At 42.9% G+C, this 19,630-nt stretch overlaps 1 protein-coding gene across 2 annotated transcripts; it reads left to right on the top strand.

Moving 5' to 3' along the window:
• Positions 1 to 1,230: 1,230 nt before the first annotated feature.
• On the top strand, positions 1,231 to 16,195 carry NQO2 (N-ribosyldihydronicotinamide:quinone dehydrogenase 2). Of its 2 annotated transcripts, none has more exons than XM_065629959.1 (7): positions 1,231 to 1,317; positions 1,906 to 1,958; positions 3,577 to 3,741; positions 6,012 to 6,142; positions 8,282 to 8,395; positions 9,784 to 9,885; positions 11,381 to 16,195. In XM_065629959.1, the coding sequence occupies exons 2-7, from the start codon at positions 1,952 to 1,954 to the stop codon at positions 11,552 to 11,554; spliced, it is 693 nt and encodes a 230-aa protein (XP_065486031.1). In that variant the 5' UTR covers positions 1,231 to 1,317; positions 1,906 to 1,951; the 3' UTR covers positions 11,555 to 16,195. The 2 variants fall into 2 exon arrangements, with proteins under 2 accessions (XP_065486031.1, XP_065486030.1); XM_065629958.1 differs by having other exon boundaries at positions 1,232 to 1,317; positions 1,798 to 1,958.
• Positions 16,196 to 19,630: the final 3,435 nt, after the last annotated feature.

Genomic DNA, 19,630 nt, shown 5'->3' with positions numbered 1-19,630 from the left:
GTATTACCATAGACCTTATGCATGGGGGAAAAAATAAAGGAAAACACATGCTTTTGGCTTGGTCATTTGTATGAGCTGTAAAAACCAACTCTAATAAAACAACAATAAAACTCAGTTTCAGCTTTTTTCCTAGTTTTAGCCCAGGCTTCACAAAAGCGAATTCCACTTGCTAGCACTATACAAATATCAGCAGCCCTTAAGTGTTTAAATACTGATTGTTTTGTCAGGAGGTCTCATTATTTCTGTTACCAGAAGGGATGGGGGGAAAAAAACCCAAACAAACAAACAAACAAACAAAAACAAACAAAAAAACACCCCATCCTACCAGAGGGGAACAGAGGGGAAGTAAACTTTTAAACCTGAAGCTGGGTTTCCGTAGTCCCTGTCCAGTTCTTTGTCACGATGCTTCCCATACAGCCAGGAAAGTGCAGCCGAGCAGAATTTGGGCTCATGTTTTATACTAAACATATGTTGGTCAGTGACAGCTGTAGCCTTGGTTTTTGGTGCTGTTGCTGCCCATTTCCAGAAATGGCTGTCCCCAGTGCCTGCAGCACCATGTCTGTCACCTTCTGCGGGGGAGACAGCTGAGAGGTGCGTGTCTCCCCCGACCCTGACAGCACAGAGGGCAGCAGGTGAAAAATGCAGAAGTTGCAAGTTTTGCACAGAGGTTTTCTGCTTGCCCCACTGCAAGAGGACACAGGTAGCTCTGCCATTTATTTCCCAGGTTGTTGGCCCAGTCACCTGGTTTCCACTTCGGATTCTGCATTTGAAAACCAGCACTGGAACAGGCTGCCCAGTGGGGTTGTGGAGTCCCCTTCTCTGGAGACATTCAAAACCCGCCTGGACATCTTCCTGTGTAGCCCCATCTAGGTGCTCCTGCTCCGGCAGGGAGATTGGACTGGATGATCTTTCGAGGTCCCTTCCAATCCCTAACATGCTGTGATTCTGTGACTGATGGTACTCGGCCCCTGGTAGATGGGTGAGGACTCACCAAATGCTTCAAGGAGCCAGAGAGGTACCCATCGATGACCCGATCCTGTCCCCCTTTGACGGCACCCTGAGAGGAGCAGCACCAGTTACAAACAGACGCCAGGAAGTGTGTGATAAACCGCGTGTGTTAGTTACCACGTGTAGTAAGAGCAGTGGGTGGCGCGCACCGAACGGTCCCTAACGGAGCAGCAGAGCGGGCGGCGCCGACCCGGCCCCCGCCCCCGCCGGAGCAGCCCCTGGGGCCGGACCGGGCTGGGCGGGCAGCGGGACCGCCGGGAGGGCCGCTCCCAACCCCGCCGCAGGGCTGCACGGGGCCGCGGGCAGCAGGTAAAAGCACCACGGGCCGCCGCGGGCGGGTTCCGGCCCTGCCCGGGCCCGGGCGAGCGGCACGGCCGGCGCTGAGCTGCGGGGCAGCGCCACCGCTTGCCCTGGGGGCCGGAGTGGTTTCGAAACCGGTTTCGAGAGGGTGGTCGGAAAAACAGGAGCAGCGCTCGGCTGTTTCTCTGGGGGTCGGTGCGATGGGTTCGGTTCAGCGCCGGGGTGCGGCGGGTGTGCGGCAGCCGCGCAGCGCTGCTCCGGCTTGGGGATGGAGCCCAGGCTGGACGCTCCCGGCCCGCAGCCGGGGAACGCGAGCGCGGGGCGGCCGGAGGGGTTCGCCTCGCCCGCCCGCCACGGGTCACCCCCAGACGCCGCCCCCGGGCCGGCACAGCCTCCTCCTCCGGCGGGTCCTGCAGCTGCAGCGCACGCCTCTGTAGGGGTGTGTATGTACACACACATAGGCGCTCACACGGTGTTTACCCCTCGCAGCCCATTCACCTCCGCACAGAGTGGCACGTTTCCTACTGAAAGAGCGGATTTCCCGGTACCTTTTTCTGATGTTTCTCGCATAAGCAAATTTGCCATTTGAGTTTACAGGCTGTGTCAGATTCTCTAGACAGGAGCTACGAAGTGCTTCTGGAAAATGGCAGGTAAGAACAAACACTAATAAAAATGCTATTCACTTCAGGCCTGGGCAGGCTAGTATAGAGCATATCTGTAATGTATAAATACTAAGGTTTTACTTTCTAAATGACTGGAATTACTTCAGTAAATGCTGCCTTTGCAAACTCCAGTCCCTGAACACTGTGTCTGAGTGCCCTCAGCTCCATCGATATGAAACTAACCAGCAGCTCACAGAATTTATCTTATCCCATGTATGAGCGTGTATCATCTCCAGCCACTGAACTACTTATTTGCTGAGAGCAAACAGAACAGCAGAGTTAACTGGTCTTGATATTCCAGAATAAGTTATGGAGCAAGGGTTTAAATAGTTTATACACTTGTTATGGTAGCACCTGATGACAAATTGTAATAGTCTTTTGGGAAAACTATTGTTTTGTGAATGCTGTGCACACTAAAGAAATAATCATCCTTTATAATTTAGGTTAAAAAATGAAGTATTGTTTCTTTAATCCTTCAGCCCTCGTTCTGTTAATTATCTGTGATACCTTAAACTTACCTGTCACCCTGGTGGTGCTCTGGGCCCTACAGCTTCTGTGTCTCCTGGAGAAGCTGAACTCAGGAGATGCCTGAGTTTTTGTCATGGCAGTTAGGAACCAAGAGCTGCATGTTGTGCAGATCCAGTAATTTTCAATAATCTGTGGAAATTTCCTTCTCTGCAACATTTATGTATAAATAACTACTACTCCATAAAAGTATTTTGCCTTTCCTTGGTGTTCAGTGATGAATGATTTTTTAGAGAAATATTAAAATTGAATGGCCTGTGTACAGTAAAACTTTGAACAAGTAAGCTCTGATACACCTTGTTAAATCAGTTTAAGAAGCTTCACCCCAACATATCCGTCTTGCTGCTCAACTTACCTTAAATCCACTTTATCAGCAGTTTGAGATACATTAGACAGCTCACTCTCACATCTAAGAAAAAATCATGTTACTTTCTGTTGAAGTTGCTGTGATGATGCTGAAGTGGGATAGTGGCATCGTAAATATCTAGTCTGATGTCACTTGTGCAGCACTGAACTGCAAGATGAGGGGATCCCACGTTGCAGTAGGAAGATGCTCTGAGCTCTCAGAATACGTATCCACAAGTTTGAGGGAACCTAAGCTGGCAGTGCTTTGATCCCTGCTCACCCCTCACGCTTGTGCTGTTGCTTATCAGACCCAGCCTAGGGAGCTAAACCAGCTGACAACTTTTTTTTTTTTCTCTTGTTGGGTGAGGTTTTTTTGGGGAGGAGTGGGATCAGATGAACACAAATGCTGATTCAAGAGACTGGACTGGCTTGTGCTGATGTAGGGCAGTGTGACCTGCTATGGAAATGCACCCGCTGTCGACTAAGTTCCACCTAGGAAAACCCAGTGTAGCACAAAATTGCTGGTCTGGAGGCATTTACTGATTAGTTTCTCAAAAGTCACTCATTGCTTCCAAGCAGGAGTCAAATGCTGCCACTGCCATTCTGTTTTCACTAGTTTTGTGCTGCTTGGAAAACACACTACAGAAAAACAAAGGACTAGGCCCCAGCTCCACAAACTCTTTTGTATCTGCTTCCTATACTCAAAGGTATCTTCTGATTTTCTTTCTGCCTCCAGGGAGAAAGGTCTTGATAGTCTATGCACACCAAGAGCCCAAGTCCTTGAATGGATCTTTGAAGAGTGTTGCTGTGGAAGAATTGAGCAAGCAGGGCTGCAGTGTCACGGTGTCTGACTTGTATGCAATGCAGTTTGAGCCAAGAGCCACAAAAAATGATATTGTTGGTGAGACTAGCCAAAATACACTTTTTTCAACAATAATGATGAGACAAACTTTCACCTTTCTATCCTGCTGCATTAACAATCCAGAAGCATGCTGTTAGGTGTACTCCAAAAACCAGCTGATATGATTTTGTACAACTATCTCTCAACCAACAAGACCTAGCTTTTTATTTTCTGTTAGCATTGACTAAGAAATTTCAGTGTAGGAACCCAACAAGTATCATTTTTATTTAAATAAATCTGATCACTAGAAATGGCCCCTCAATCAGAAAAAATGAAATATCTGTATAGTACAGAACTGTAAAACTGTTTTGCCTTTAGACTAAAGTGAATGAGGGAAAATATTATTTTTACAGTATTTGCAATCAACTGCAGAGACGTTCAAAGAACCACGCTCTCTTATGAACAACATTACAAATAACTTTCTGCAAGTTTGCTCCAGGCACTTAAGTGCTTGGGCTTTTGAGTTGTCTTGGCACCTCCCGACTACCTCGGTAGTATACGATTACTAAAAATGACTAGATGATGCAGTTAAGACTTGTGAAAAACAATGATGCTCTTGTTAGGCTTATGTGATATTTTCGCTATGCTCTTACTAGGATCTAGCCACAATATTTTTCCAGGTTAGGAAACAAAAAGCCATAACATAATCTGTGACAGCTGAAACCCCTTCTTTAAAACAGGAATCAAACAGAAATAACACAGGTCCAGTGCAAGCACTGGCGAAACCAAGAAGAATCCTATTAATGACCAGACATAAGCATTTCTAAAAGCCCACTCCTAAATATGGACCTTGGCTCATAGTGACATTACTGAGAGGGGAAAAATGCATTAGGATGTGTCCACAATCATTCTCTGAAGTCATAGAATCATTTTGGTCGGAAAAGACTTTCAAGATAATAAAGTCCAACTGTTAACCTAGCACTGCCCAGTCCACCTCTAAACCATGTCCCTAAGAACCTCATCTACACATCTTTTGAACACCTCCAGGGATGGTGACTCCACCACTTCCCTGGGCAGCCCGTTCCAATGCCGGACAACCCTTTCCATTAAGAAAATTTTCCTAATATCCAATCTAAACCTCTCCTGGCACAACTTGAGGCCATTTCCTCTCATCCTGTCACTTGCTACTTGGGAGAAGAGACCAACACCCTCCATGCTACAACCTCCTTTCAGGTAGCTGTAGACAGCAATCAGGTCTCCCCTCAGCCTCCTTTCCTCCAGGCTAAACAGCCCCAGTTCCCTCAGCTGCTTCTTATCAGACTTGTGCTCCAGACCCCTCACCAGCCTCGTCACCCTCCTCTGAACTCTCTCCAGCACATCAATGTCTTTCTTGTTGTGAGAGGCCCAAAACTGAACACAAGATTCGAGGTGGGGCCTCACCTGTGCGAGTACAATGGCACCATCACTTCTCTAGTCCTGCTGGCCACACTAGTTCTGATATAAGCCAGGATGCTCTTGGCCTTTTTGGCAACCTGGGCACACTGCTGGCTCATATTCAGCCGGCTGTTAATCAACACCCCCAGGTCCTTTTCCTCCCAGGCAGCTTTCCAGTCGCTCTTCCTCAAGCCTGTAGCACTGCATGGGGTTGTTGTGAGAAGTGCCTTCAGATACCATTCTATGACTTGCTGGAATTTAGTTCATGAGGCTACTGCCTCTCTCTTCTGCTAGAGATTGATGATCTACTAGTTGAATCAGCAGAATGAATGTATATATCTTGTTCAGACATACTTGAATGAGCTCACCCAACTGTAGTGGAGTCAGCAGAGCCAGCCAGTACTGGTTCCCCAGCCCCTGCTGAGTTTCCCAGTTATGGAAGCTGAAAAGCAGCTACATAGTGCTTGCAACTGCGTGGTGGTTTCACTAATTCCTAATGCAGAGGCAGAGTAATTAGCAAAATTCTGTTAAATCCTCTTAAATCATCCACCTGCATCACCAGAGGCTAGAGCCAAGATTAGGTCCTCTTATTGCACTTCATATGTTGTTAAAGAAAGGCAAAAGTTTTAGTACTCTGAGACACTACATTCATCTCCAGTTTAAAACCAAATCACCATCAGCTGTGATGATGCTGAAAAGCCACCCAAAACCACACAAAACAACAAAACAAAAAACCAAACAAAAACACAAACAAACAAACCAAAGTGAGGAAAAATGGAAAGCAGTAACTCAATTTAAACTCAGTTTAGAACTGTAGATTGCAACATGTATTTCATTATTGTTTGGCTACAATACCAGAAACAGGACAAGTAATGACTGTTCACTTCTACCCACAGATTGCTTGCACAACTCAGAAGAGTTCAATTATGGCCTGGAGGCATGGGAAGCTTACAAGAGAGGAGGTTTGTCCAATGATCTGATTGAAGAGCAAAAGAAGGTGCAGGATGCAGACTTACTGATTTTTCAGGTCATTATTTTAAATTGTATTAGAAAACTTCAGTTGTAATTTACAGGGTTGAACAAAAGAAAAGCAAGAGTAAGTGAAATTATAGATTAGGAACATTGAATCTAGCCAAAGTAAAAAGAAAGAGTAGCTCTGCCATCAACACAAAATGGTCTGTACTCAGTGTAGCAATTTCAAGGTGTCAGGTTTTTCTGCTGTCATGTGGACCTCAGAAGATACCAGATCATGCATGAGGATTATTCATGCTAGCCCAGTATGAATTTTTCACACAAATAATGGCTCCAAACTGGCATTTTTGGGGAGTTGGAAGGCATCTGAAATTAGAACCTTAAAATACTTCAGTGAAATTCACAGCTGTGCTTCACTTAAAAATAAATATTCAAAAGTAGTCTGATTGCATAGGTTTCGTGAAGACTATTCTTCATCCTACCTGCACTCCAAAATGATTGCATTGAGCAACTCAGACCAGAAAGTATTGAATGCAAAATAATACTGTAATTCTCAATATGAGAACCCTGCCATGTTATCAGGTAGCCCCACACTGTCCCTTTGTCTTGGATATCATGCAAATCAAATACAGATCTACACACAGAGATGCATGTAAGGGCTTAAGTAGGCCCCACCAAGTTATAAGTTTGGGATATGGTAACAGACACCAGACCAACAGCTTTAGGAAAAACAATTCTCTAGGTAATGGTACAGTAATAAATACAGATCAGTAGTATAGTTATCCAGGTCATTACAACAGCAGATCCACTAATTCACCAACACTGGGCCAAACTTGATATCTGGATGCACAAAGACGTACATGACCATGGATGTCAGACAAGCCAGCAGGGCAAGGCTTAGTGTCTTGGTGAGCAGCTGGAACCAGCCAGCGGGCTCAGGGAATCTGGGCTTCTCCAACCAGACTGTTGCTTATTGACAAGTCACAAAGGCACTATCTGGACTTGCTGACTGGTGTCACACCCCATCTCCGCTCACCACTGTGCCAGGTCTGTCCTTGGTGTCCCCGAGGCCCAGAAATACTGTATGAGGCAATAATAGCCCCACATTTCTTTGTGTACCTGTTGTGCCTGTTGGCCTTAGGCATAGCCTATATTTATTCCACTGTCTGATTCTAGATGATATTTACGACGTGACCATCTCTTAATTAAGCATTTCACTGTAAGTCTTCATCATTTTACACTATTGCTTCTGAGGTAGGTATAGTACAACATCCCCTGAAGGAAGCGGTTGCTTTCTACTTTCTATCTGTAGAATGCTATTAAGAGTTGAGTATGTTCTGGTGCAGAAAAGAATGAAAAATCCTCTGAAAGAAACCGTAAAGTAATTTAAAATTTACAATAGACTAAACTCACCACTTTTAGAGCTGTTGTGGTTGCCCAGTTTCTACATTGTTTCCACCTTGACTTAAGCCACACATAGATAAGCTTCTACAGAATTTCTTCTCCTATACTGCAATGTGTACAAAGGTTTAGAGATAGCAGTGCATCCTGGAATAAGAGTCCATAAAGCATTCAGGATAATGCAAATAAGACACAATAGGTAGGCTGTAGTCCCATAGATTAACAGGAGGATCTAAAAACAGAGGGTCCTACTGCTAAAGAAGTTGTTTTCTTCTCAATTAAGTGATTCAGGGTCATCATGTCAGCAGGGTGTGAAGGTAAGTTTTTCATAAGATCCTATGGCATTTGTCAGCAGGCTGTCAGATCAGAACTAATCACCAGATGTCCATCCTGATAATAAGGCTCCCTCTGTGCATTTTGGTCAGATCATCCATTAGATCACATGTTCCTTTTGCATTTCAGCAATAGGAGACACAATTCTGTGCAGTCTTAAGTTTGAATTAAATGACACCTTCTTGCTTCATCATATTCTAACTTTAATGTGTGTAGAAGCCCTTGCATTCACCATGATGTTAGTGTGCTACAGATGCTCAGGTATGTACCTGAGACAACCACAAACACAAAGCACTTCAGTTATTTTTGCCAAGCATAGTTATTGCCTCTCCTGACAGAGAGCTGGAAGAAGGCCTGTACAAGATCTGAACAGATTAAGAGAACAGGATTTGGCCTGTTGGCCAGGCCTAAGGCTGGCCTAGACCCTCTGTGCTAACAAGGTAATTTACTTTTTGCCTAGTTTCCCTTGTATTGGTTCAGCATGCCAGCAATCATGAAGGGCTGGATGGATAGAGTCTTGGTCCAAGGATTTGCTCATGAATTTCCAAACTGCTACGATTCCGGTTTGCTCAAGGTATGTTTTATTAAGATCAGGATGTGGGCAATGCTCTTGAGGGTATTGGTCTTTCTTTTCTGTTATATTTGTTTAAAGCTTGCATTTTATGCTCTCCTGAAGGAATGGTTTGGTAACATGTTGAGTGACTTTCTGGCTTGTTAAAAATGTCTGAAAGGTGATACAATAAGGAGGATGCAGTGGTTCCTAGAGATGTAAGCAATCTCCTGGAGATTTTTAGTTGGCCTACAAAATGGGCTTTATAATTTGGTAGGTGTATCAGGGTGCGCTGGGCTGGCATACTGTTTGCAAACAGTTTAAATTGATCCATTTTCTAAAACTAGTCTGTCATTCTTCCCACCTCATAGGATTGCACGAATCTGTAATGAGTGGCATACTAGAACACATAACAAGATTCCTGTCCTGGGATTAGCTGTCAAAGGTTGGAATTAACCTATAGAATTTAATCAGAAACCCAAAATACACAGTGCATGGGCTTCTGTCCCACCTATCTCTTTTCAGCTGCTTCTTCTCTATAGCTTATAAATTTGGCAAAATCAGTATCTCTAGATGGCCATTCATATTTTTTTTAATTCTCCATGACACTGGGAATACCCCTGGAGAATTTTGGTCCACTGTCTGATATATCTTATTTGGTAACAACTGCAGCATCCAGAAACACTTAAATATTAGTTTTACATTTATGTTGCATATTAATCTATGTAATTTCTGATCTTCTTAACAATTCCAAACATTTCAGTTTGTTTAAATTTCAGAAATGGCTGCCTTGCTGAAATGAGCAGGAGTAATCCCCAATGATCATAGCTGCATGCTGAGTGCAGGCTCAAGGCAGTTTGGATACTGCACTGAGTCATGCCAGAAAAAATGTTACTTCAATTGTGGAAGCTAAAACCAAGAGGATAGATGCTGAGCACAAGCCCGTGGCTAATACCAGTTACAGAAGCAGATGTTCTGAACTGGGCTTTAAAGCACCTGAGGAATAATTTGTTCTCAAATTATTCCTTGGCAAGTGACAAAAAAGCCCAAGTTTGCAGTAAGGTGGGTAGCATTCAATTAGTGCATTCAGGAAGGACAGGAATGAAGATATTCTCAGTAACAGAGTGCTTTCCAGCCACAGTTTTCTAAACATTTCATAGAGGAGAACATGTCAGACATGTAGTTCCTTTTCATTTTAACCTGTGTATGCCCAAAGCTCTGACACACGAGTGCACTGTCTAGTTGTATGTCATCAATCTTTGCCTCAGAGCTGCCACATCAAGTCTGGGAAAGAGGAGGACACCACCTCCTCTAAAAGTTTATCCTGTCCAGGTTCCCCTGAATATCACTTGAACTATACAACCACTCTTCTTTAAACATGCCTAACTCTAGTCCTGCTTTCTTAATTCTAGAACAAATTAGCCCTGTTTTCTTTCACCACTGGAGGAAGCAAAGAGATGTATGCAAAAGGAGGTATCAGTGGTGATATTCGCTATCTCCTGTGGCCCATGCAGGTACAATATATGAAAGTTTGTTTGCCTTGTATTATTCCCATTAACAGTTGTATTATTGTTTATTTTACATGAAATATAATAAGCAAGTATTGTCAGTTCCAAACATCTGCAGGTTATATATTTGGCCCTAAAATCCTGACACAACTTTAAAAGTCCACAGATTATTAAAGTTGTTTTGTGCCCCTTCCTCCAGATTGGAATCTGGAGAAAGGTTATACTGTCAGCCTTTTAAGTTTCTCTGGTGTTATAGGGTTTTGTTTAGCCCTAGAGTGCAGGATTTCTTTTCCTCATAGCTACGTGATTGATGTAGAATGCAGGACAGGAGGGGAGTCACACACCATCCTGGCATTAATGATCAGCATACGAAAGTTAGCACATCTTTTCTTATTGCTACCCTTTTATCTGAAATACACAGAGGGAAAATGGCAAGTGGAGCTGATTGGAAAGGCACTAGCCTTCATTTAGAATCATTTGGCTAAACCAGAGGCAAAAGGTTAAAGAAATACTTAGAAGTAGATGAGAAATACACTGCAGTTCAGGAGCAATCTGTGGAAATTCAAACAGTACAATGAACTTCAGGCTGTCTCTGATCCTTGCAAATTAGATAGCATACAGCAGCCGAAGAGAACAGTTCTGTGGGTTTAATAGCACTTAAAAATAAATTCCAGAGAGCAGAATAAATGGAAGTTGACCTTATTTTTCAGTGTATTATATGTCATTCTGCTTAATGCCTAGCCTTCAATACTGACTGCCAGGATAGGTAATGAACTCTTGCAATTTATTTCCTTTCTCACAGAATCACAGAATGTTAGAGATTGGAAGGGACCTCAAAAGATCATCTAGTCTAATCCGCCTGCCGGAGCAGGAACACCTAGATGAAGTTACACAGGAAGGCGTCCAGGCGGGTTTTGAATGTCTCCAGAGAAGGAGACTCCACAACCCCCCTGGGCAGCCTGTTCCAGTGCTCTGTCACCCTCACTGAGAGGAAGTTTCTCCTCATATTTAAGTGGAACCTCCTGTGTTCCAGTTCGTATCCATTGCCCCTTGTCCTATCATTCATTGGTTGTCGCCGAGAAGAGCCTGGCTCCATCGTCGTGACACCCACCCTTTATATATTTATAAACATTAATGAGGTCACCCCTCAGTCTCCTCTTCTCCAAGCTAAAGACACCCAGCTCCCTCAGCCTTTCCTCATAAGGGAGATGCTCCACTCCCTTAATCATCTTCGTTGCCCTGCGCTGGACTCTCTCCAGCAGTTCCCTGTCCTTCTTGAACTGATGGGCCCAGAACTGGACACAATATTCCAGATGCAGTCTCACCAGGGCAGAGTAGAGGGGAAGGAGAACCTCTCTCAACCTAATGATGAATGCACAGGTTTAGAAAATCTGCCTTATCCTGGGTCAGAGAAATGGTTTCAGATTCGAACCTTCCACATTCCTGAACTGAAAGTGCAAGACTACTTCCTGAAGCATTTCTTTCTTTGTTTTGAGTCTAGCATGGAATCATGCACTTTTGTGGTGTCAAAGTCCTTGCCCCTCACATCTGCTTTGCCCCGGAGTATGCCTCTGAGGAGGAGAGGAAGGAGATGCTGATTGCCTGGGCCCAGCGTCTGAAGACTCTTTGGAACGAAGAACCCATAAACTGCTCTCCTGAGTGGTATTTCAAGTAATGTTCTGGTGCAAGACTACAGAAAGAAGATTTTTTTTTTTTCCGTTCTTTTTGTGCTTTATCTCAATATCTGAATGCTCATTTCCTAACTGTAGATATCTCAAGTACTACAGCTAGCTGCTTAACTGACAGTATAGCATTTATCTTCATTGATTCCTGAGGAATTCTCTTCAATGATAGATACAAACTTTTTTTTTTTTTTGCCAGGGAATACGCTGCCCATCCTCAACCTTGTAATGGCTAATCCTGTTCTTTTAAATGAGAGATCTACACTTGTGCCTTTCAGCTATGAAGCCAGATTGTAAATAATGCAGAAGGATGTACAGTTGCACAGTGACTTATACAGCTGGAAAGCCTTGTAGACAACCTTAGGCTTTTCCATGTATTTACAAATATATTAAAGCCATGGCAGATACCAGAAAAGCAAGAAAACAAATAAAAATATCCCATGCCAGTATGTGCATGTATTGCCTTTCTATATAGAATATAGCTCCCGCTTGCAAAGTATGTAGTTTCCTAAAATAGAAGGGAGTTCTCTATTTTTGTTACCCTAAGTACAGACAAAAAGGAGTCCTATCTGTTTCCTTTCCCTTCACTGCAGTCAGTATTGCTTTTCAGGTCTGGAGGGCTGGGTGTATCCCCTTCAGCATCAGTGTAGATGGGCTTCCTTGGAGATTTCCAGCACCAGCAGTCTGCAGTCAGTGCAGGAGCACTGTCTGTCTGCGAGCCAGGATCTAGTGGGACAGAATGACTGTCTGACTCTTAACATCTGTGATTTTTACCTTGAAGTTTAGTGCTTGTGAGCATTTAGCCCTTTTTGTGCATATGGCAAAGAATGGGTTTCTTGCTTGGCTACAGGATCGCTTGCTTTGATCAACTTACCTAACAGCTGGCTTTGATATTAAAAGAACGTGGCCTGAATAATAAGTGGTCTTCTGCATCACCATCAAATGACACTTAGGCCTGTGCATGCACTGTATGCACCTGCAATATGTTCCTTGTAGCAGCCTTGTCATGCCCCACCCTTGTATTTTTTTAAGGGCTATTTGGATGATAAACCTGCTGAGCTCAGATTCTGGAGAGGGCAGGGTAAGATGATACACCAGACTGGGAACTGCTACTGCAGGGAAAGAGTCACATGTTCCTGTTGTCACCATATGAGGTGAGAGGCCACCTCTAGCAGAGACAGACCCCTGGAAGTGGTGCTGCCCTAAGCGGTTGCAGATGTCTGCTTCAGCGTGTCTGAGTCAAGGTCTTTGGGTTACGCAAGCAAGAAATTTGCTTCAGCTCAATTGCTCTTGAATAGGAAAGAGAAAGTGAAAGGGAATAAAATGGAAAATGTTATACATGTAAGTTGTGGGGAAAGCAGATTCTTGCCTAAAAGACTTAAGGAAAACACCTTTAAGTTACCTGAAAGAAATTGAAGGACAAATGCAAATATTGAAATTGTATAGGAGAGGAATCATCCTTATGATCACTGTGTTCTGTTACCAGACTATTCAAGAAAGAAGAAAATTACAGATATGAGAGCAGAAGTTGCAAGTGTCAAACCAAATGTTACTGTACTGGATCAACTGCAGAGCTTAGTGGGTTTAACTGTTGAAGAATCTCAGACTGACCTGTATGATGAAGATATACTTCTCAACACTATTTGGCAGACATGTACCAGTTCCCACATACACGGTAGCATTAAGTGCGTGTATTAAACCGGATATTTGTAATGTAAGTATACAAGAGTGGCTGTACTAGGTCAGAACAACGATCTTCCAACCCCAACTTTTCTCCACAGTGGCTATAGGCCAGGAAGACTAAGCACTTCCCCTGAATATTGTCATGGGCTCCAACTATATTTAGCTTGGGGAATTTCCTGAGCTATATATGTTTTCTCTGTATTTACCAAGCCAAATGGATCTCTGCTCTGAATTTTGTTCAGTCTTCTCTTGAATTCATGCCAACTTGAAGCAGACAATATTTGTTAGCAAAGTCCAGCAGATCAGCTTTTTCCTTGCATGAAGCATCGGAGCAGGAAGGGATCCCAGGGAGGGTGAAGCACCTGGCTCCCAGTAGCTTCATTTGATTCCTCCCAGTCAACAGTAAATGATCAGTTCTGTCTTTTCTTTTACAGAGTGCTTAGAGTTTTGTAGATGTGCATCACTTCCTCCCTAAATAATCTCCTGCCCAGGCCGTGAAGTCCTGTCCTGCTCAGTTGTTCTTCCAAGAGAAGGCATTGGCCTTTAGTCACCCTTGTTGCTCTTCGCTGAACTCCTCCAGTCTCACTATCCTGTTACCGAGAAGAGCAGAAGTACACACAGAGTCAATTCCATGGTTCTTGGATTCATATGACTTTCTCTGCTCCTTTCCTAATAATCTCTGACATACAATTTGCTTTAGGTACTGCTTTCATCTGTTGTAACCCTAAATCTTGGCCATCAGTGGTAACAGTCAGCTCAGGGGCCATTATTTCATATATCAATTTAAGGTAATTATTTTCCTTGTGTGCACCCTTTTACGTAACTTGAATTTCACTTCCCATCTCACTCAACTGTTTTTCCAGAACACTTCACAATCTGCTTTCTTTGTCCCCCCTCCTCTGAGTAATCTGTATTGTCAGCAAACTTTCTCAACCTCATTGCTCGTATGCTTTTCCAGATCATTTTCAACAGCTCAAATCCCTGCACTTGTAAACTCCCTCTGTTCTGAGAGCTGACCATTTACTGTTGCCCTCTTTGTCTTATCTTTTAAACACATCTCCATGCCATGACCTTCTTTCTTATCCCCTATCTGCCTAGTTTTCTTAAAAAAAAAAAAAAAAAAAAAAAGATAGAAAACTTCATCAAAAGCCTCTTGGAAATGCAAGTAGACTTTATCAGTCAGATCACCACTCTCCACATGTTTTAACTCCTCCTAAAGTAAATTATTCAGGAATATCATTCCAATTTGAAAGCCACTGTACAAGGGGGTATAAGATGGAAGGGGAAACTAAGAACCACTATTCCACTGCAACTTTCCACAGTCAATCTCAGTCCCCATCTGCGTAGTCTGTTCTCATACCGAAATTGTTCCATGTGCCTCATAATTCTTGTCACTTTATTTGGAGTCTAGCTCTTCTGTATGTGTTCAGAGAAGAGGCAATCAGAGCTGTGAGCTGTATCTTAGCTGTGGACACAACAGATTAAACATTTGCTGAAAGGCACTGCTCTTGCAATGCTTTGGAAGCCAGTCAACTGTGCAGAGGCAGTGGGTGCTGAGCCAAGTGTTAGTGTCCTTGTCCTGAGATGCTTTCAGTGCCTGCTATACAGCACACGGTTCCAGGGTGCATGTGTGTTCTGGCACATGCCTTTCAGAAACTCAAGGGAGAATTTTACCATGCAGAAAAGCAATAGAGAGTGGTCTGTGGTTAATAAGAGAAAGGAAGTGGCAGTGTTATTTTCACAGTAGCACTGGAGATGTTACAGCCATTTTGATCTGAAGAACGGTTGCCCTGCTAAATCACAAGATGCTAAAAGCCAACGCAGTCTGTCAAAACAGCATCAACTTCATCAGAATAAAGCTAGCATGGGGTGAGTAACTTGTACCTGCATTTTAGGCTGGGGAGAAAGGTATAAGGACAACAAGCTTTCCTCTTCCGCTTAGTCCGAGGATTTGTTGCTGGTGGTCCTCATCCTCCCAACACACTTTCAGGCAACACTCTGTTCTTTTTCTCTGATAATTTCTTCCAAAAATCATAACTGAGTTTCTTTCATTTCATATTCTGAAATGGCAAGTTCAATTTGCTTGCAACTTCAGAAAAACACAGGGAAACAAATAGATCCTTATCTGAACTATGTTATCAAGAAGCCTCATAGCCTAGAGAAACCAAGACTGATTTCTTGCAGTAAGGTGCTTTTTATCCAAGGTTTCAAAAAATGAACATTTAAAGGCAGGTGTAGATATTTCTTTTGTTTAATATTTGATTCACAGAACAATGTCATGGAGGCTAGCTGCCTGCTTGCAGAGGAATATACTTTGCAGTACACAAGTTATCAAAAGGTTGTGCTGAAGAGACAAACAGCCAATAATAAATACCATGCATAATTCATGTACAACTTTTTTTTTTTTTTTTAAGAAAAATCCTACCATGTTAGTAGATACTCTAAAGGCATGCCAGAAACTTAAGCTTAGGGGGCTCTCAATTTTTAGTGCTGGGTAATTGTCTCGTCATTCTAAGGGGTTTAAAATACTTACTGTATCCATTAAAAACCTGAGCTCCAAGATCCACAATGTTTCCTTTCAAATTAGGTGAGTCACTATAAAAAGTAACCAAGAGAGCTACTCCAGCCTTAGTTCCAGAACTCAAGTAAAAGTTATTAAAGAATCTTTGACTACAAACGTTTGGAGAAGAAGAGAGCTCAGTCCAGAGCAACAGCCTCAGATTTCAGCAACCTCATTTTAGATCCTCTAGCATAGTAGCAGTAGTTGATCATTACACAAGCAAGTCATGGAAATGTCTATTCCTGCAATAGCTTTGTTGCTTCTGTCATACTCTGCTGGTGTTCCTATATTTACAGGAACATTCTCCACAAAACAACATACTAGGCAAACACCTAATGAAGAATTTGTGTCACAGTGCTTGGCACAGACTGATGTACAAAAAAAAAAAAATTTATATATATATATAAAGAACTGGTGAAGTTCTTATTCCTTTGAACAGTAAACTTTAGTGAAATAATGTTTCATGACCAGTTATTTCCAATCATCCTAAGATATTTTTAAGCTGCTCCAGATTCAGCAGTATTGGTTTAATGCAGTTTAAACACACAGGAATTCTGATTTCTTTGGAAAACTCAGTAAGGAGACAGAAGACCAGTTTCTTCCCTAGGATTGTGCAGCCAAAATACACCATAGCTGCTTCTGAATTACAAAGTGCCCTTAATGAAATGAGAAAGCATTTTGTTAACATCTAACAAGGAGAATAAACCAAGGCCTAACCAGCTTGTCCAAGCAACAGGTTGCCACAGAGAACTGCCAACACCTACAAATACTAGGAAGCATTTCTTTGCCAAGAGGGTGGTCAAACACTGGAACAGGCTTCCTAGTGAGGTGGTCGATGCCCCAAGCCTGTCAGTCTTTAAGAGGCATTTGGACAATGCCCTCAACAACATGCTTTAACTTGGTCAGCCCTGAAAGTGGTCAGGCAGTTGGTCTAGATGATGCTTGTAGGTCCCTTCCACCTGAAATAGTCTTGTCTATTCTATGTACTCCAGTGAGATGTGCAAAAGTGGTGTCTTTAGTGGAACTTAACATGAAGCCAAGGGGAAATTTAATCTTCTTGAGTTACTCTACATGTACACCCTTGTATTTCTGTCATCTGTTGTTAGGCCACACCTCAGCATCTAGGGGAGACCTCAGATGGTTGTCTTCTAAACTTAACTACAATGAAATATTGTAGCTGCATCAGTCACAAACAACGGTGGTTCCCAAGTCTCTTGGGGCATCCCATTCTGCCTTTGGACTTTGCAGGGGGATACAGCCCTTCTCCCCATGAGTCAACTCTGTTGCTTGCACAGTGCTGCAGTTTCTCCCACCTCAGTCCACTGGGGGCTCAGAGAAAAATAACAGAAGTTTTGTTGCATTGGTGAGACAAAGCTAGCTAAAATCATGGCTTCTCTCTGTAAAATCAGCTGTACAACATAATATCTGGGACAGCAGTGGGATCAATCAGACCAGATAATACTTTAGATTAAAACGTAGATTACAGAAAGACTATCAACAAATATCTCCTTCAAGTTTTGCCCACCAACGATCCCCCTCCCCACAGTTCCGGGCAGGCTGCTGAGCCCAGAATTAATGTTTCAGCATTGATTCATCTCCAGAGCTGGGAACCACCTGTGTGAGGAAACACTCATCCCTACTGCTCCCAACAGAGCCTTTAGCCAAGGACGGCCACAGCCACAGCACCATTATGCTCAGGTCACTACAGAGCGCATAATTCTTGTGAGACATGGCGAGGAAAAAGCCTCTAAAGAGATACCAGGCAGCTAACTGCAAGTAGAAAGAAAGGAGCAGAAAAATTTAACCTTCTGTAGGCAAAGCGTGCTACAACACAGCCTTCCAAGTTAATACAAGGAAAATATCCCTGTGCAAAGTCACTTTCCCATTACAGCACAAGCTTAATGTGATTTGATTTCAGTTTTTAGGATTAATGAGATAGGTAACTGTTCCAGGTAGCCTGGGTCTGGCACTGTGCAGTTTTGACCGTTTTTATTAATCAGCCTCTACGATTTTTCCAGTGGTGCAATGAAACCTGCAAATTTCACATACAGAAATTTTCACTCTGCTGACAATAAAACCAGCTACATGTAAAAAAAAAAAGGCGGGGGGGGCACTTAGAATTCTCAGAATTCTGTGTATTTACATTTTTTTCCTGTCAGTTTTAATAAGAGGGCTGAGATTTTTTGGAAAAAATGAGTGAAAGTTCAGTCAAAATTAGTGACAGTTTCAGTTAAAGTAAAAAGAAAACTAATGGGCTTACTTTATTTTCATTAATACTAAAACTGAAAACTTCTGCTCACATGAATGCATTGTTGTGAAAAGCACTAAAACCATAGTGGCCTTATCATCCAGTTCAGGATCACCTTCCTTTCTTATCAATGAGAATGAAGAGATTTCTCTGTAAATTCAGATTGCATTTTTAGATCAATTTATTTTCCCTATTCATTTCAAGAAGGAATGTCATAACTGACAACATTGACCTCTAAGCACCAACAAATAAATGCTAATCTGTCTTTTTTTGCCTAGTGCTTGTTGGCAAATTGCCACTGAATCACCACACAATTCTTATAAATTTAGCCATCTTACTTCGTGCCCTCAGCCACATACACAAAGCAAAACTCAAAAGCAGAAAACAAACAAACACAAACCTCAAAAATAAAATATTATCAAAAGATTTCTGTAATGTTTGGGATTGGAACAGAAGACCAAAACTGCATGATTGGCCTAGCAGAGACAGCATGTCTGAATTTGCTTTTGCTTTATTTAGTTGACAAATGTCCCAGATTCTTTGGACCACGGGTTTAACAACACCCTCCTTGTGATACCTCACAATGTGGATGGACTTGAAATGTCTATACTCAAACTACGATGAGCTTAGCTTGGCAATTCAGCTAGCCATCCTGGGTCTTCTCATTATGGTAGGTGTGATCAGCCCCTGCATCTGAAACTGTCAGAGCATTAAACTCTTCTGGCTCAATACAGGAATTCCCAGGGCACATGCCAGTCCCATTTTCAACATTTTTTTATAGAGTGAAAACAATTGCATTCAGGATTTCTTTGAGAGTTCCTGGAAATAAGCTGTTTGTTCAGTTTGTCCAAGAAGGTGCAGAAAACAATCTCAAGACTCAGAGAGAAAACTTCAGCTTAGAAGTGATCACCAAGGCTGTTCTACCTCTCCAAGATTGCAGCTGCTCGCATATTACTGTTTCCCATCTATCCTCCCAAAGAGACACCTTTCAGAAAACCGGAAGGTAGGAGCCGCCTGCCCCTCGCAGATGAACATGCTGGCCAGCAAAAGGTACAAATCAGACTGTGTCTTCCCCTAGAAGGGCAGATATAGTACATGGATGGTTTAAGAATTCAGATACTGCATTGCTGACCATTGCAGGGTGAAATAAAGGACAGAGGCCCAGAATATGCCAGCATTACACACCGGTGCACCCATGTAAATCTCAAAGGCCTCATAATACTGAATGGGGTTCTGTTGTTTGTTAATGTTTTGTTTGGATGTGGCAGGAATAGGACTGGTACAAATATAGCCTCGGAAGTCCTCCACAGCTGTGGAACCCTATCCATTAAATCCACCATGGGGCGTAGCACAGAATTAAATCAAACCCTCTGTGGCCATTGTTTCTCCCAGATCTATGACAGTCTGGGGCCTCAGTTTCCACCAGGAAATGGGACCAGGCACCTGGACCATTTTCATTCTCTCATCACTGTCAAGCTTGCCCTCCAGTTTTAGAAAGGCTCACTCAAGCACAAGTTGTGGGCTGCTGTTGCCCTCCCACATGGATCTGTTGCTGCTGTTCTCATAGTGCCTGGTAGT

This window comes from Caloenas nicobarica, chromosome 2 (assembly GCF_036013445.1).
Source record: "Caloenas nicobarica isolate bCalNic1 chromosome 2, bCalNic1.hap1, whole genome shotgun sequence".
Classification (NCBI taxonomy): Eukaryota; Metazoa; Chordata; class Aves; order Columbiformes; family Columbidae; genus Caloenas; species Caloenas nicobarica.
Note: the sequence above shows the minus strand (reverse complement) of the source record. Positions and strands in the feature narration are given on the sequence as shown.

Coding starts and splice junctions, on each gene's coding strand:
- NQO2 (XM_065629959.1), top strand. Junction 3,742..6,011: donor CACAAAAAATGATATTGTTG/GTGAGACTAGCC, acceptor TTCTACCCACAG/ATTGCTTGCACAACTCAGAA. Junction 6,143..8,281: donor CAGACTTACTGATTTTTCAG/GTCATTATTTTA, acceptor CTTTTTGCCTAG/TTTCCCTTGTATTGGTTCAG.